The sequence below is a fragment of the Ceratotherium simum genome, chromosome 1 (genome assembly GCF_057802395.1).
Source record: "Ceratotherium simum simum isolate JZ-2026a chromosome 1, ASM5780239v1, whole genome shotgun sequence".
In the NCBI taxonomy this organism is placed as follows: Eukaryota; Metazoa; Chordata; class Mammalia; order Perissodactyla; family Rhinocerotidae; genus Ceratotherium; species Ceratotherium simum.
The window spans coordinates 96,589,554-96,608,117 of NC_141900.1; the positions used below are offsets into that span (position 1 = coordinate 96,589,554).

An 18,564-nucleotide genomic window follows, 5' to 3' on the forward strand; every position below is an offset into this window, starting at 1 on the left:
GTGAGATTGAAGGATTTCTTAGGAACGTGCTGTTTCTTACCCAGGACCCACAAACTATCTTCTCTATGGTAAATGATAACGTAATGATGTGTTATCTTTTATTATTTAAAGTGTTTTTATTTGAGTCTCACAGGAAGAAGGTGACAATAGGTAATAATAACAATAGACATTATTAGTTCCATCTTTACAGGTTAGAAAATTGAGACTCAAGAATGTGAAGTAAATTTATTTGGCTACCACAGCAAAAAATGTTAGGACTGGAAATCCAGTTTAAGTCTTCTTGTGCTCTATTTAGCTTGCTCTTGTTCTTAGCAGGAGAACTTGGGGACACGACAGAGAATGAGAAAACTAATGAAATATTTAGCACAGGCATCTTTTGTGAAAGAGAGGAGTAAAGAAGCAAGCAATTTGCGTGACTCACTCAAAAATGACATATTAAAAGCGGGTATGAATTTTATAGATGTTCTGGTTCAACTTCTTTAATTTGTAAATGAGGAAACTGAGAATCGGAAGACATACATAAATTTCCCAAGGTCATCTGGCTTGTTGTTTTCAGAATGAGGAATAAAATTCAGGTCTTCTGATTCTCAAGAAAGAATACTCTTTCTACCATACATGGCTTTTATTATGTAGAAAGAAATAACAGTATTGGACTTGAAGCTCGCTTAAGGCAGGTGCCATCATTTTATCCTCCGAAATATCTTTATGGTCTACGATAATTAGGAAGAATTTGGGTATTTTGTAAATATTCAATCAGGAAGTAAAATGTTACTTATTGGTCAATACTTATTAGTCAATAAGTATTGATTATGCAGATTCTGCTAGTAGGTACTTAGGACATTGAAGATGAAGAAGCAAGCATAATTCTCATAGCCTGGGAGCTCACAATTTGAGGGAGAAAAAGAGCATTGTAAACCTAAGGCAGTAGACATATGTTCAGGGAAAAAGCCTTAGGAAAACATCCTTGGTTATAAATGAGCTGGGATTAGAAAAGGCGCTTGATATACTGGAGGTGTTGGGAGGGGTGTTTTGATGGGTTGAAAACTCTCACAAGGGCCACCCATCCCCCACCACTTTCTCCAAATATGCTGTTTTATTTTTCCTTATTACCATCTCCTACTTCATTTTTGTCCCTCATTTCACTGTCATCAATTTATACCTGCCCCCCCATAGGATAATGTTGTACAGTATTGTTAAATCCACCAATGAACTCAAAATTCCCAAAGTGAATTCAAACAGCAGAGAATATCAAAGTCATCTGGGGAACTTTTAAAACCTATATAGAAGGGTTCAAGTTGGCAGACTGATCACAGGATTTTACCCTTTTTCCTTTCCAAACTTCCACTGACATTCTAGTAAAGATGTACCAAATAAAATGACTCTGTAACAATATGGAAGAAGAAAAGCAGACAGGTCCACTGTGTTGGGTATATCAGAGCAGAGGTGACTTCAGCTCATAATTAGCTTGGGTGAGGAGGTCTGTAGTGGAATTGGGGGCAGTCCTGCCCAGAGAGACCACCAGGCCCTGAGCTAGGAGTGGAGAGTACAGAGAGCCGGAGAGGGATGTGGGCCAGTGTTCAGCTGTGGTTGGGCTTGTAAAGGGGCTGTGAAGAGTATTGTTTTCCAGGAAGTGCATTTACTAGTGTATATTCTATTTATAAAAAGATGGTTTTCAACTATTTCTTTTTATGTTACAACTCATATAAAGGCTATTACACTTATGAGCAATATTTGCCAAGGTCATACGGAGAAGGAGGGGGCTATATGTTCTGAAAAAGCCTCTCCAGAGATATTGATGTACCTCTCCGTCATATTTTGAAAATTACTGATTTAAAGAAACCTTGGGGGCCGGCCCCATGGTCTAGCAGTTAAGTTTGATGCACTCTGCTTTGGCGGCTCGGGTTCGTGGGTTCCCGGGCGCAGACCTACACCACTCATCAACCATGCTGTGGTGGCAACCCACATATAAAATAGAGGAAGATTGGCACAGATGTTAGCTCGGGGGAAAAAAAAACTTTGAAGTCAATCCTCTTCTAAAATAAATAAAATAAAAAAATGCTGTCTAATTTATGTTATTTTTTAAATCCAAATTTTCTTTTTTCTTCCTTTTTCACTTGTACTCCTATGGTTACTGGTGAGGTTCCTGGGATGAAGGCACGCTATTTCCCATTTCATCCTCCCCTTTTCTTTTGGGAAAGAGGAATGAGGACACTGCAGTGCACATATGACACAAAGGATCTTGTGCTTATGTTCTACTCAATCTTGCTCCCAAATCAACAAATACTCATGTATAGCACCTGCCAGGTAGCATCCAGGGAAGCATTGTGGAGCTCTTCCCAACATTTTTCACATCATAGAGCACAAAGAAAATCACGTTGGCATGTCTAGGCTAAATGGAAGAGATCTGGATTTCCAGAGGAGACAACTCTCAGCAGAAGACTGGCCCTGGATTCTCTGCCTGGCCCCACTCAGCTGCCCACAGAGTGGAGGGAATCAGTATTGCAGGCTCTCAGGCTGAGAAGGATAACTCAGGGAGGGGTAAGATACTCTCACTCCTTGGCCTCTGGTAGCTTAAAAGTTAGTAGGGAAAGACAGATTCTCCTTAGAGTTATAAATATAGATAAGATAGAGTGCTTGGGAGCAAGAGAGCAAGGGAGGGCTATTAATTTTAAACCCTGGAGGAGATATTGTTTGAACTGGAGGAACACATTCTGATAAGTGGAGAAGATGGGGCTGGAGGAGGGTGTGTGCTTTGATGTAGTCATGAAAATAAGTGTCTTTGAAGCATAGACTAGGAGCAAATTTCAGCTCCATCATTTCTCTGGGGTTGCTGACAAGTTTTACACATTTCTGACCTCTGTTTCCTACCTTGTAAAATGGAGATGAATAATACCTGCATTTCAGGTTTATGAGGATGACTGATAATGTCTGGGAAATACATGGCACATAGAAGCCCAAAAACTTAGCTACAACGATTCTTAAGAGTTAGATTGTAGATGACGCCATTTAGTCTCATAAGCAATGGAAGCCATTACAAGCTTGTGAGGCCTCAAAACCAGTGGCCCCATTCACGTAGATAATTCTGCTCCTTCTGCTGTCTTCTCTCTCCTTTTACTTTACACTTTTCTTATGTCTGATTCTAGATACTCTAATGTACAATCTCCTATAACTTAAGGAGATACAAGAAGCTAGTTAGATCATGAAACTCATTTTAGAAATCATTCCATCACATGACCCAACTTGACAATGAATTTATTTTACTTCTTCTATATAAGATTTTATATAGCTTTATGAGAAATTTCTCCCTCCATTCTGGCTTTTGAATTGATTTTGACTTGCTGTAGGCTTCACTCCCTATTGAGTGGCAGATTTCTGCATTATAGTATGGGTCTACGTAGTTTCTCATGCTTTTGGAGAAGTGCTATATTGTGTCCATAGAGATACATTCTCACAGAAAACATGAAAGACAGAGTGTGCCCTTACCTAACAGAAAGTGAGGTCATGAGGAGAATCCCTAAAGTGGAAGTCAGGACCCCTAATTTTCCCATTGACTTGTCCTGAGCTTTGGGCGCGTGTCATTAAAGCACACAACACCTTAGTCCTTTCATCTGTCCAATGGAAAAATTAGCCTGGCCATTCTTATATCTCAGTGTTGTTGTGCATATAAAATGCAATCAGCATAGGATGTTGCTATCCTAGGTTAACAGACAGGGTATCCCAGGCATTCTCAGAATTTAGCTAAGCCAAAGGCATGAAACGTCAAACTTTCCCTTTCAAAGACAGTAAACGTTATCTATAAAAAATGCTGTTGGAATTAGGCACAAGTGACTAATGGATATATTTTGTTTAATGTTTGAGAGAGAATACAGAATGTTGACTGCAAAGGACGAGCTTTCTAAAGAATGACAGAAGTGGAGTCAGAGGAAGGAGGTGCTAAATGCTGTGATATCTGGGGCAACCAGGGGAAGGATGTGGAGCAAGTGATGGGGAATTTGTGTTACCTGCTACCGATGGAGGATAGTGTCACAACTCAGTCAGTATCAGAATTGTCCCTAGAAAAGGACAAAGTCCTAAAACAGGTGCACTGAGGAAGATTTCCAGAAAGGACTGCATGTGAGGCATAATCCTCATTTGAGTATGTGCATGGTGGTTAACTCAGTGCCAGGAAAAAACCTTAAATGTGGTCTGTGCCTTCCTGGTCAGAGACTAAGGAAGTCTGCACAGAGTCCTGGGAACACTGACAATCCCAGTGGTCCCTGATTTAATAGCTGTCATTTATCCTATCTTTCCTATATGAACTGCACCTTTGTGAGCCACATAACAGATAAGGGGAAATTTCTCTCTATAGGAATGTTTCATCCACTAAATGAATAAAGAATGATAGAATTATAGTATCACTATGTCACCACTCCTAATGGAATAATAGATCTAAGAAATGCTCACCAATGGCTGTTAACATTAAAAAAAAGAGAGAATCTGCTAGATTTTATATGTCTTCTAATGATGGCTATACGGGGGGTTTGTTATGTGATTCATTCTACTTAAGTATATATTCGAGATTTTTCATTGAAAAATTTACTAGCTATATAGTAAATAAAACTCAACTCTAATTTTTTTTCTCTCTTTTTTTACAGATGGCAGGAAAGAAGTGGAAAAATTTCACTACTTTGGAGCTTATGCTCAGTGTACTTCTGCTTGTGGTGTTTATCATCACTATTCCTCTATTTGTGCTTTCGGCTAGAGATTCCTTGGAATCAAAAGGTAACGAGGAACTCTGGTGTTCTCTCTCCCTATGTTGTCTTATCAGAGCAAAAACCACATAAATGGCAGGAAGGTGATGCTTTCGTGTTCATTGGTGTGAGTGTGTGTGTGCACGCACGTGTGTGTGTGGGTTGTATGTGTGTTGGGGAGCACCTAACTAAAACTGTGGCGGCTCCATAGGTACTCACTGTAGTCTGAAATTCTGACACTTTCATTTCCCAATTAGTATAGTGAAGTATTCCGCAATTGACACTGGAATATATTTGCTGAATTTCATTGAATAATCCTAATTCTGTCAACAATAATAATTAACAATACCCTTACATGAAAGGCAGTCAAATAAGTATATAATAAATTAAAGTGTTTTAGGCCAAAGTTCAGTTCTTTGAGTGACAACTACCAGAGTTACTTTAATAAAAGTTTATTGAACTGTTTTGTTCTAAAATAGGGCTGTGTTGTGCTGAGTTATCTGTGATTTCTTATCTGGGGTTCATCTAGGAGCAGCTCCCTAGGTGAAGCAGGCAACGAAGAGCGGTATGTGGCTAGAGGAAAACCTTTGCCCCTCTACCTCATTCCCAGGCATGTGCTTTCTCCTTCTGTGGGAAGTTACATTAAATAATCTCAAAGGTCGTTCAACTCATAAAATTCTATGATCCTGAAGATGGAACTAAAATCCTTATGCAGAGACTGGCACAAATATGGAGTTCTTTTAATCCACCTTTGAATTGGAAACCCTAATGAAAAGAAAATAATTAAAAGCCTCATTGTTTTGTCTTAATGTTGTTATTAACTTCTTGTAGAGTGCCTTAAAGAGATCTTACTTCTTTATTTCAGAATGAAATAAACCTGCCTTTTTTATTTTACTGATTTTTAAATCTGAATCAAAGTCCTGGGATAGTTTCTAACTGCAAATTTCTAGGTTGGTGGGCTCTCTTTTTATATTTTGTCATATGAGACTTTACACTTGCCGTCACTTAGAAGTGTTCCTTGTTGAGGGATTGCCTGTTGACTGAACAAGCAGAATTGAGGTTATTATGATTAGGGTGGTAACATTCAAGATAACAACATATTCTGCGCATGTTCTGTGCGTAAACATTGTGAACCAGCTGCTGGGGGAGGAAGTAAATGACCAAAGCAGAGTCTGTAGACTTTTCTGTAAAGGGCCAGATACTTAATACTTTAGATTTTGTGGGCCATACAGTCTCTGTCCTACCTACTTAATTCTGCCATTACAGTGCGAAAGCTGCTATAGACAATACATGAAAAACTGGATGTGGCTGTGTTCCAGCAATACTTCGTTTAAAAATCAGACTGTGACTTGATCTGGCCCACAGGACAAAGTTTGATGACCCCTGGACTAGAGAAGGTAGATTTGGTCCCCACCTTGGTGAGCTGCCAATCTAATGGTGGAGTCGAACTCCTTACCCTTGTATGCACTATCTCATATGGGAGAGCCTTGGGGGTAGAAGCAGATGATTCAGGTAGACAGAAAGATACATACAGTCAGCAAGAACAAAATGAGCCTTTATAAAGTGAATGCTTACACTTCACGGCCATCAGAGTGAAGCCCAATCAGTCATGGAGTCCATATAATTGGAAATGTTGAGAACTATGGGGATATTGAATGCCTGTGACATTAAATCTGTCTGATAGTCATTTTCTGTTTGCTTTTGGGATAATTCTAGATCCTGGGGCGACAGTTACCCCAGGTCCTGGGACGACAGTTACCCCAGGTCATGGGAGGACAGTTACTGCAGACCCTGGGACAAGCACCACCCCTGCTTCTTCTGAGTGCCCAGTGGTAGATGAATCGGAACGGATAAACTGCATCCCTGACCAGCCACCAACAAAGGTTTGAGTTATGGATCTTGTTTTCATTTACGAGTTTATGCCATTGGATAGGTTTTTTTTTTTTTTCTATTTTCCCAGAGAGCTGTTTGCCTTTCACCTATTGGTGGCTCAGGAAAAGTAATCCTGTATCCATGCTTGTGTGACAGTGCAGCTTTGTGAGAGGAAGAGCTGGAAAATTCCCTTGAATTGACAGATTCAGCAAATAGAAGTACAGGTTGCCCGGTTAAATTTCAATTTCAGATAAACAATGAATAAGTTCTTAGCATAAGTATATTCCACGCAAGACTTGGGACTTACTTATACTAAAAATGTATTTGTCTTTTATCTGGCAACACTGCTTAGTCACTAGTTCTCTCTGACTCTGTTACTGCCTCTGTTTCTTGCCTTCTCTCTGTCTATCTCTCTTTCTCCTTTCACAATTCCAAAAGGTTATCTAGGATCTTCAATAAAAAGTCATCTACATGCATAAAACAGTATTTAAAATAAGGACAAAGTCTCAAGAGCCATGTTTTGGAAGAAAGAAGATAATAAATACCAGATTAAAGATAGTGCAAGCATCTGAGTATTTACTTTAGAGCAGTGTATCTTGATTGTCAGCTGAAGTCCTGCTGAACATTATGATTATAAATACATTGCACACACCATAACCATCCCTTTTCACATTGAGAATGAATGAAAACAAATTGCAGTCTTCTGAGTGAAGTCCACTGACATGAACAGCAGATTTGTATCAGACATAGAAAGGATGCTTGTTGCACGTGATGCTTGGGCATGGAGCACTTGCACGTTTATCTCTGTAGCCATCCTATTGTTAATAGGCTGGAATAATCTGTGATGTTTTTGAGAGTTACTATTTTGGTTTGTCTAAAGGTCCTAATACCAAAAGGCATTTTTTTTTCTATTTTCCCCTCATACTTCTGGAAGCCAGAAGTCCAAAATCAGAGTGTTGGCGGGGTTGGTTCCTTTTGAGGGCTCTGAGGAAGAATCTGTTCCATGCCTCTCTCTTAGCTTCTGGTGACCACCACCAATCCTTGGCATTCCTTGACTTATAGCTGCATCACTCCAATCTCTGCCTCCATCTTCACATGGCATTGTCCCTATATATGTGTGTATCCAAATTTGCCATTTTTATAAGGACATATTGGATTAAGGGCCCACTCTACTCCAGTATGATCTCATCTTAACTAATTATATCTGCAACAATTCTATTCCCAAATAAGATCACATTCTGAGGTACTCAGGAATAACACTTCAACATATCTTTTCTGGGGACACATTCAGCCCATAGCATGGACAAAGTTACAGAGATGGGAACTGTGGAAAGTGGGAAATGTTACAACTTGACCCTTTGGTATTGACTGAAATGGCGTAGATGCCGAGTCAGAGAGAACTAAGGCAGCAAAGAGAGGACAGATGAGAGGTCAACCATAGGATATGATGGACTAGGGTTGTGGGGAAGCTGAAAGTTAAGGCACAGAAGGGAACCAGAGCCAGATAAATACCTTGGAGAAGAATAAACGTCTAGGAACTGCATTTTGGAGCAGAGTATTAGAACAAAACTAGTCAGGAAGTCCAGAGGCTGTGTTGAAGGCAAGAGAGAGGTCCAACTGGTAAATAGTTAAGGATCAAGAATCCCCAGGAAAGGACAAAGCAGTGGCCTGACCAGGTGTTATGGCACAGAAGGGCAGCAGCCTGGATGGCAAGCCCGCTAAGGTCGGAAGGAATCCCAGTTAGACCAATTTACCTTACCAAGACTGTTGTAGTATTCAATCCCGTTTATCTAGCATCTTACCCTGACTGAAATGAACATAACCTTCTCCTGGATTAGTGAAGACACTTGCCTGCTTGGAGTAGGAAGAAATGAGGCTGAAGAGAAAAGGTGGATTCAAATTTTGCAAGACCTTGGAAGTCACGTAGAGGAGGTTGGTTTTTATGTGAAACACAGTAGCTAGGAGTGGCCACTTAAGGCTGAAAGGAATCACATAATGGGAAACAAAGAAAAGAGAGAATAAAAAACTTAGAAATACAGAGAGAAGAAGATAGGGGGAAAGAAAAAGAAAGCACCTCAGTATGGGGCCAAATGTCACAAAGTTTAGCATTTTGGGTGATAGGTTCAATTAAACTAAATATTTTTCTTGTCATAGATTCTAGTAGCGGAGATAAGTAAATAAATAACTGGAACATAAAACAAAAATTTATAAGATATAAAAGAAATACTAAGGGGATCACAAAATAGAAGAGATTATTATCAAAGAGAAGGTGACAGTATGGAATTAAAGATAAGTAAGATTTTGACAGAGATGGGAGGAATACAAAGTGAATTCAAAATAGAAGACATAATGTAAACAAAGTGACAGAAGAGGAAATTGTGGGGCACATACATGACAAATTGAATGGTCCCATATGGCCAAGATATAGGGTGAGTGCCAGAGAGAAGATAATGTTTAAAACTGTAAGGTAGATTGGAGCTTGATGATGGAGGACCATTAATATGCTGCTCTGTCAGTAGGAACGAGAAGTTGTGGTCTAGATGTGTTGTACTTAAACAGGGTATTTGGCACACTAGGTTTGCAGAAAGTTGATTCACACCCATTTACTGGCTCCTGCCATAGTGTGCCAGGAAACTAGTTGCTCAGAAGCTCATGTAGAAGACTAATACATCCTAAGTCTGCTCGCTCTCCTACAACACCCCATCTTGTTATTGGCTGTTGGTGAACTTCAGATGTCATTACTGCCTCAGTAATGTTTCTTTGCTGTTTCATTATAAGATCTTTTAATAAATACTGTGATATCAAGATTGTAGTTCAGTAAATGACCTTTGCCTTTCTCTACATGTTATAACCAACTGAATTAATCTATGACCTTGGATTCATTTGTTGGCCTGCTCTTCTTTAGCTCAGCCAGAGAGAAATACTCTGGAAGCCCTTTTAATAATCATTTTTTTTTTCATAGAAGGTATATCTTAGGTATTTTGTTGAATGTTTTAAGTATCCTGGGTGCTATATGCTGATCTAGACTGTTGTTGAGAGGCTGAATCTATGGATAATGATGTCTTTCTATAATGTACATGTTAAAGGGAGGTATATGGCTATGTGGAGGAGGAGAATGGGAAGAAATTATGAACATAACACCAGACTAGGAATAATGTTCTAGTATTGAGGCTATTACTATGCTGTTTAGCACACCTATCTTCTTTCTCCCAGGATTACTTATAAAGAACTAACAGTATAAATCTCCCTTCAGATGATTCTTGGTTGTGAATCCCATTGTTTCTTACTCCCAATAATGAGAGGAAATCATGTGTCCAAGACAGGATAAAGAGATCTGTCAAACCACCCTGAGTATTCTTGGGAGACTTTTTTGGAGAGAATGAGCTCCAGGAGTTCTTTTCATGGGTCTCAGAAAAAATCATGTACCAGTCATCTAAATCCCTAGTCCTGATTATTAGTTCCGGGCTTGCAGCTGGTTGCAAGGCATCTTCACCTGGGTGTTCACTGTCACGTCAGCTGAACTCACGACCTCCTCACCAAATCTACTTTCTCTTCTCAGATCTCAGGTTTCTGTTAGTTCTCTTATGCTTCTAGTCTCTCAAGCAGAAACAGCAGAACTTTTGCTTGGCTCTTCCCTTCAATCCTTTTGGCCAGTATTTCATGTGTTTTAAAACATTTTCCTTAACAATATTTTCCAGAATAAGAACTTTATCTCCATTCTCACTGCCATCACACTAGACCATCATTATCTTATGCTTGGGTTACTCCAGGAGCCTTCTAACGTCTGTTCTGAATTCCATTTCTCCTCCTATCTATTCCATTACATGCATGACTGAAACTGCTCTTGTGAAAATCCTACTTTCATTGTATTTCTACCTAACTTGATGGCTGACAGCATTCATTACTGTACATTGGGTAAAGTTCAAACACTTCATTCTGTCATCTAAGACCAAATATTTAACTTTCTTTGTGCCTCTGGAGCTACGCTTAGACCATCCTCCCATGCAGATTTTAGAGACAAGTCCCTACACTTATCCAAAACCCATCCATTCTGAAAGAGCTATCCATTTCCACTTTCTTGATGAAGGCTTTTATCCACAATTCCAGAACTCAGAGTTGGAAGATCCCGTTGATGGCAGGGAGCAGAAATTTTTAGCGTAAATTCCTGATATCCAGCTCAGGAACAAGACGGTAGATAATAATTTTAAGCTCTTTGATTTTCGGGATTAAAATGTACGGTATAAACATGGGAGAACAGGTTTACATGCTTAAAATAAACCTGCATGCCGTAAGTAACTATCGCAGAGTGGTCAAGCTGAGAATAGTTTACAATTACACGTTTTCAATGGAAACCAATAATGCTAATGGTAATCCTTATAATGATATTTGAGAGGTTATCATATTTCTTATTCAGAAAATTAGTCATATATGATAAAAAACTCACTTGGTAATTTACTTATTGGCTTATGATGTCCTTTTCCAAATTCCAGTTTCTTATCAATAAGCGTTTGGTGGATCAAGTTTTATGATATATCAGCAAGTACATTGCATTTTGCCAAGATTGTTAAGAGTCTCCACCCTCAAAATTACTCTATGTTCACACAGCATTAGTTAAGAGCCATTATATGGCACTGGAAGAGTAGTGAGCTGTAAAATCCTGGATAGAGACTTAAGGTTATGTTTTATGCCTTGAACTGATAGTGTGGCCATTGGGCAGCAACATGTTAGGGGAGCCAGGGTATTAGGTTCTAGTCCTGGCTTTGTGTCTGAAAACCTCTGTGACTTGATCAATAAGTCACATTTTCTTGCAGACTGTCAAACCCTTATCAGTGAAATGAGATAGTGTGCTCAGATAAATGTATTCACTGAACAAATGACTACTGAACATGTGCCAGGAACTCTACTAAACTCTGTGGTTACCAAGATTTTAAAATGGTGACCTCCAACATCCTGGCAAACGTGCTCTGCACATTCACTGTAGTATGAATTGGGGAACTAGAAGGTCTGGATCATGGGAACTGCAAAGGTGGCATGTTCATTGGAAAGTCTTTGCTGTCAGACTTCGCTTTGGGATGGAAGGAGGTGGCCAAGTTCACTTTCAAAACCTGACTCAGAATGCATATATCATAAAATAGTCTATAATTAAGGCATTTCGCTGAATTGAGATTAATTTTATTCATTCATTCATTTGTCCAAACTTGCTGAACATAAAAATAGCTAGGTAATGTTTTAATGAATAGAAAGTGATTTGGAAGTCTTTTATCATCAAGTGTCTTTCAGCTTCTAAAATTCCTGCCACTATTTGAAAATAGGATACTTTTCCTCATTCTCCTCATTGTCCTTGTATCAAGACTTTCTGGTTCTACCTTTTTGTTTACAACGTCAAGTCATCAAGTTCTTCTGGCATTTTAGAAAATAAAGTCTTTACTACCTATATCAACAGAGGGCAGAAAAAATATAGAAACTGGATACTTTAAAAATGTGTTTATGTTTCCAATGCTTTTAATAGTCCCTGCAGGTCAATGATAAAGCTATTCTGAGAAGAGCTTGGCAGCTGTGAGCCCTGCTGCTTCTTACCTACTCCAAGCTCGCTCCATGTTGGACTAAGACACCAGCCTAACAAAAATTGCTCAAGCGCCCTGTTTTCTTAGGGCACAACCTCTCCATTTATCTACTCCTGCAAAATGAACTACCCCAAACTTAGTGGCTTAAAATAACAATCATTTTATTATATCTCATGATTTTATGGGTCAGAGATTTGGGCAGGGTTGGGCTGGGTGGTCTCTTGTTCCATGTGGCATTGACTAGGATTACTCATTTGTATACAGTTGGTGGCTGATCTGATTTGCAGGGTCCAAGATGTCTTCCCTCACCTGCCATGCACCTCAATGAAGGTGGATATAAGGCTGACCTCACCTGTCCCCTCTGCCTCTCATGTGGTCTCAGAGTCTCTTGGTGGTCTCTCCAGCAGGATACCTGGACTTCTTACATGGTAGCTCTGGGCTGCCAGAGATGGAGGGGGAAGGGTGAAGACCCCACCTCCTGATGGGAGGTGTGTCAGAGAACTTGCAGCCATTGTAAACAGCTGCATAGAAATACTTATTTTGCCCAGAGTAGCCATTAGTAAGTGTAAAGGCTGTATAGAGCCAGTGGACAATACAGAACAGAACAGGGTGGGGCTGCACAGAGTTAGAAGAGCCAGCACCGGGGATAGGGTGCTTGGTAGGACTGAACGAGCGAGGCCGGTGCAGATTGGAAGGGAGCCCGTCCCCAGTATCCCCAGTGGCAGGTGATGGCTGATGCTGCTGACTCACTCAGACCTGCTCTCACTGGCCCTGGCATCCTTCCTCCTCACCTGCTTGCATTTGCCCTTGCAATTTTGCCTTCTTTCTTTTTTAAATGCTACAGTTGCTGAGGTCCTGATTTTGTTTTTAAATCTTAGATCTGCTGCTTCCTAATGACCTAATGATGCACACATTCCAAACCTTGTGTAATCTTATCAGTAAATTATTTTCAACTCACATTGTGGAGTTGAAACTTCCTACTTCTTAGGAAGTTTCTGGATGACACCTGATTTCTCCTTTGACATGTGCTTTTTGGTGTATATGGCAGCAATTTCTCTTTTTTATATTAAAATATTTGAGAAAGTCTTTTTAAAACTGAAAGACCTACATGCTTAACACTGTGTTGGGAGAGAGGGTCTGTGACAGATGCCTTTAGATTCCTCCAGTCCTGCTTTCTACCCAGTACTCTGATCAGCACAGCAAAGACTTGGGGTCTTCCTTTTCTTTTTTTCTATAACAGTAGTGAGTCACGGATTATCCATTTTCATCTTACTACTTCCTGTTTGCTTCTCTTTTCTGCCTTCCTTCAATGAGCGTGAATTGCACGTCTCACGACATTGAGCACAGAGCAGTGGTTCTGAGTGTTGGCTACACGTTAGAATCACGTGGAGAGCTTTTAAAAGATACCCATGCCCAGGCTCCACTCCAGAGATTCTTATTTGATTTTTCTGGAGTGGATCCCAGGCATAGTTATTTTTTAATTATTAGTCAGGTGATTTAAATGTACAGCCAAGATTGACGATCACTGTTCTAGAGCAGTGGTTCTGGAACACTGGTCTGTTTCAGAATTCAGAATTGCCTGGGGGACTGATAAAGCCTGCCTGACTTCTAGCTGCAGTGCAGTAGGACAGGGCCTGGGCTTGTGCACATCTGCCTAGTTTTCCAGGCAATTCTGATAGGGACCACAGTTTGAGAGTTCTAGAGTGAGATAGAGCTGACACAAAGGGCAAAGTTGGTACATTTTTCAGCAGTTCTTTAGGTTACCATGTTAGAAGGGATTTTGATGAAAGTATGGAGTGTTTTCAGACTCTTTTCATATTTATTAGGCATTATTATAGTCTTCTTGACAATCCTATATATGGAAGCTCTGAAAATAATGATGAATTTGGGAGTCAAAAAAAAAAAAGAGAGGGAAATTGAGAAAAACGTGCAGTTCTTTGTTATTCTCACTTGGGTTTTGATTTTCTTTCTACACGGCACTTAGCTTCTTTGAAATAATTATTAATAAATATTTAAGACGTATAAGAGTATATCACCACTCTCCATCGTAAGAAGTAAAACATTATCAGCAGAAATGAAGTCCCCCATATACCCCTGCTGTATCTCTGTTCTCTTTAGAGATAACCACATTTCTCAAGTTGGTAGTATTTATCATGCATTTCTTTATACCTTTACTACCTACATATATACTTATAAATAATATATATATATAACCCATCAACAAAATACACTTTTTGCAGTTTTTTTCACTTAACATTGTGAGATTTGTCTATTTTGATATGAATCTCCAGTTCATTTATTCTCGCTATAAAATGGTATATCAAAATCTTTCTTTCTCCGGTTAATAGAAATTTAGGTTTATTCCCAATATCTTCCAATTTCAACAATGCTATTCTAAATATTCTTGTACATGTTTTTACTTGTACCTGTATGAATTTGGATACACATCTTCAAGTTTGCTGGATATTGCCAACTGATCTCCAAAGTAGTTGTGCAAATTTACTATCTCAATATCGTTCTCTGAATCCTCAGTAACACTTGGAATCGACAGCCTTTTGGAATTTTGCCATTTTGAACATTATATAATAGTATGCCATTGTGGTTTAGTGCTAATTTTCCTGAAGACCAGTGAGAGGGAATATCTTTCAGTTATTTTTTTTTCTGTGAATTTCCTCTATCTTTTGCCCAATTTTATATTGAGATGCTTATCTTTATCTTTTTTGATTTGTACAAGTTTCTTGTTTGTGTTATTCTGGATTCTAATTCTTATTTTTATCATAGATGTTGCAAATATTTTCTACTGTTATGAGGCTGCGTTCACGTATTTTATGCTGTCTTGATGAACAGAAGTTTTATATTTTAATGATGAAGTCAAACTTATATACTCCTATATTACATCATATCTCAAAAACAATTCCAGGAAGGTTGAAGGCCTAAAGCTGAAAAGGAAAAAGTTACACCTTTTAAAAAATTATTACTACTAGCCTATCAATAGGAGGCAAGAAGGCACTGAGAGCATTTTGAATGCTCTAAAGGAATATTATTTTATATAAAGTATTTTACTATAATATGGAAGTTTAGTTCTAATAAACAAGTTTTCACCAGCATGGGGTATAAAATGGATTTTAATAATCAATTTAATATGACTTTTAGCCCCCAACATTCAGCTTTGAACATGTTTTTCTCTTCTCCCCCTAGATTTTTCCTGAACTGCTAAGGCAATTCCCCACGTGTTACTAACTGCCTGTTTAATAAGCTCAGATATTCTCCTCTCCACAGAAGCTGATAATTTATGAACACTATACCTTGAGGCAAGATGGATGATCCAAAAAGAGCTAAAGTGTGGGTAGCTTAAACCTGAAGAGGAGAAGAAATGCTCAGCTCAAATTGTCTGCAATTGTAGCTGCTGATAATGCCAGAGTTATATCCAAGGGCCAGTTCTGGGTGAACACCCGTCTTCACAGGACACCACATACCCTTCATTTGTGGCCAAACTAACAGCCACTTCTTTTCTCAGTCTGCTTTGCTGATTCCTTCTCTTCCTCTTTTTTTTTTTTAAATTGAGATATAATTGACATATAGCATTATATTAGTTTCAGGTATACAATGTAACGATTCAATATTTGTTGTGTATTGCAAAATAATCACCACAGTTAAGTCTAGTTAACATCTGTCCCCATACATAGTTAAAAATTTTTTTCCTTGTCATAAGAACTTTAGCAACTTTCAAGTATGCAATACAGTATTATTAACTATAGTCACCATGCTGTACATTACATCCTCATGACTTATTTATTTTATAACTGGAAATTTGTACCTTTTGACCTCTTTCATTATTCCTCTGCTTCTATATGACCTCTAAATGTTGTAAAATCTCTTCTTTGTCCACACTCAATCTCCTGATGATTTCATCCAGTATCATGTTTATAAATGGCAACTCCTATGTGCTTACATATCACAGTTAATGCCTCCAGCCTAAATCACTTTCCTGAATTCCACGTTTATCTATGCAACTGCCAATTCAGCATCTCCACTTGGATGTCTAATAGATAGCTCAAAACCAGCATGTCAAAATTGAACCCTTCATCTCCCACATTTACATACCCAAACCTGCTCCTCCTATAGCCTCCCCCATCTCCTAGTGGCAACTCTAACCTTTTGCCCCTTGCTTTCGGAAAAAGTTACAACTTTAAGAAGAAAATAAAGGATCTAATGATAATTAACTTATTTTAGTTTTATTTGTATAAATTTTCTTGGGTTTCTACCTGGAAAATATTATGTCTGGAAATAATGATAATTTGGCTTCATCCTTTTCAATCTTATAAATTTCCTTTCTTTTCTTGTCCTATTGTATTATTAGGACCTCCAATATATTTTTAATTATAAAAAGTCATAGGGGCCCGCCCCGTGGCGTAGCGGTTAATTGTGTTTTCTCCGCTGCTGGTGGCCTGTATTCAGATCCCGGGTGCGCACTGACACATCCCTTGTCAAACCATGCTGTGGCGGCGTCCCATATAAAGTGGAGGAAGATGGGCATGGATGTTAGCTCACGGCCAGTCTTCCTCAGCAAAAAAAAGAGGAAGATTGGCATGGGTGTTAGCTCAGTGCTGATCTTCCTCACACACGCACACACTAAATTAAAAAAAAAAAATTCATAAACATGGGTCACCTAGGCTTTTTTCTGATTTTAAAGGGAATGTTTCTAACACTTTGCCATTTAGTGAGATGCTTATTGCAGATTTTTGGAGGAAACCCATTATTCAACTAAGAAAGTTACTTTTTATTGCCAATTTGCTAAGAATTTTATCATGAATAGCTGATGAATTTAAATGATTGTACAGTGTACTTCCTTTATCAAGTTGTTATGATGAATTACACAGTGGATTTTCTAATATTGAAGGATCTGTTATTTCTGGAAGAAGCGCTACCTGGTCGTTATTTAATATGTTGCTGATTTCTCTTAAAGCCGAACTTCCTTTTTCTTTTAGGCTTTTGCACTTATGTTCATGGATAAGACTGGGCTCTAGTTTTTTTTCTTCCATGTCTAATTTTGGTATAAAATACTTCCATCTTTGTTTATTTTCCTCTCTTTCTCTTTTTAGTGTTAAGAAGCATTGGGGTTGGAGAAGAATAGGCCTTGGGTGGAGCAGAGGCTGATTAGGTCTTAAACAGTGTCTTTAGGATTTGGTTTCCCTCTCTGAGTTCAGTTTAGTCCTTCTCTTTGTGTTGGTGCAGGATCCTATATATATCTATTATGTAAATATCTTTACTCTTTGGTCTCCTTTATCTATCAATTACTGAGGGAGCTCTTTAAAAATATTCCATTATGTACTTTTTCAGTTTGACATTGTGATTCTTTAAAATTTTTCTGGAAATATTTTAAGTCTTTATTATTAGGTACATATCAAGTTTGAGATGTATCTTCTTGGTGAGCTGAACCTTCTATCATCGTGTAGTGACTCTGTCTCCCTAATAATGAATTCTTACTGCGAGTCCACTTGTCCGATGTTACCATCATGATACTGGCCTTGGTCCGCATTCTTCTCACGTGTCTCTTTTCCTCTTTTACTCTCAGTGCTTTTGTGAGCTTAAATTTTGGGCGTGCCTCCCATAAGCAACTTTAGCTGAATTTATTTCTTTAAATGTAATCTGACTATCTTTGTCTTCTAAATTAAGTATTTAAACCATGTGTTAACCGACATGACAATTTTTCTTCTGTCTCATTTTGTGTTTTCCATTTGTTCTGTCTTTTATGTACTGCTCCCTACTCTGCCACCATCCCCATATTCATGTCTTCTTTCCTTATTTTTTTACATTTAGGATTTTTCCCCTTAGTTTTTCCCTCAATATGTATTGGCAGTTATACATTCTATATTATTTTGATAGTTTCTCTTAAATTTTAATTCTCATGTCCGACTTAAACAGGTATTTTGTGTCTTGGGTCTGATTCTTTTGTGTGCCTTCAATCCTATTCATGTTGTCATTTTTTATAGCTTTTCTCTGCAACTGTTTTCCTAGGTCTCACATGCTTTTTACTCTCTTGTTTGTATGCTTCTCTTTCCACTTCTCCTTGTAATTGCTTCGCTCCGCTACGGGAGCTGGTGTTTTCAAGTTGCCAACAGAGACTGTTCACTTTTCTTGCTGCTTTGGCCACTCTTTGATCTTTGCCCTTTCCAGTTCAGTGAAGAAATTATTAAGCTTTTGGGAGCATACAAAACCATTCTGGGCAACACCCTTTTCAGCACCTTTCTCTTTTCCTGTTATACTGAAGTTTCAGCTGAGTGGGTTTTGAAAGGAAAAAACAAAACTGCTGATCGAAGTTGAGTACACAGTGAAACCTGATCCCATGGCAGTATAAACCACAGATGGACATAGTTTTTCCATCCTTAATATTGGCT

The 18,564-nt window shown here is 38.6% G+C and overlaps 1 protein-coding gene across 4 annotated transcripts in view; it reads left to right on the forward strand.

Moving 5' to 3' along the window:
* MGAM (maltase-glucoamylase) overlaps positions 1 to 18,564 on the forward strand; it is a 91,832-nt gene that overhangs the window by 11,179 nt on the left and 62,089 nt on the right. For all 4 annotated transcript variants that reach the window (XR_015552438.1, XM_087431910.1, XM_087431896.1 and 1 more), the window contains exons 3-4: positions 4,635 to 4,761; positions 6,447 to 6,613. Coding sequence is in view for 3 of the 4 variants with exons in the window: in XM_087431910.1 (XP_087288036.1) it covers positions 4,635 to 4,761; positions 6,447 to 6,613 (294 nt within the window). In the remaining variant the exon portion in view is untranslated. The remainder of the gene's footprint in view (positions 1 to 4,634; positions 4,762 to 6,446; positions 6,614 to 18,564) is intronic.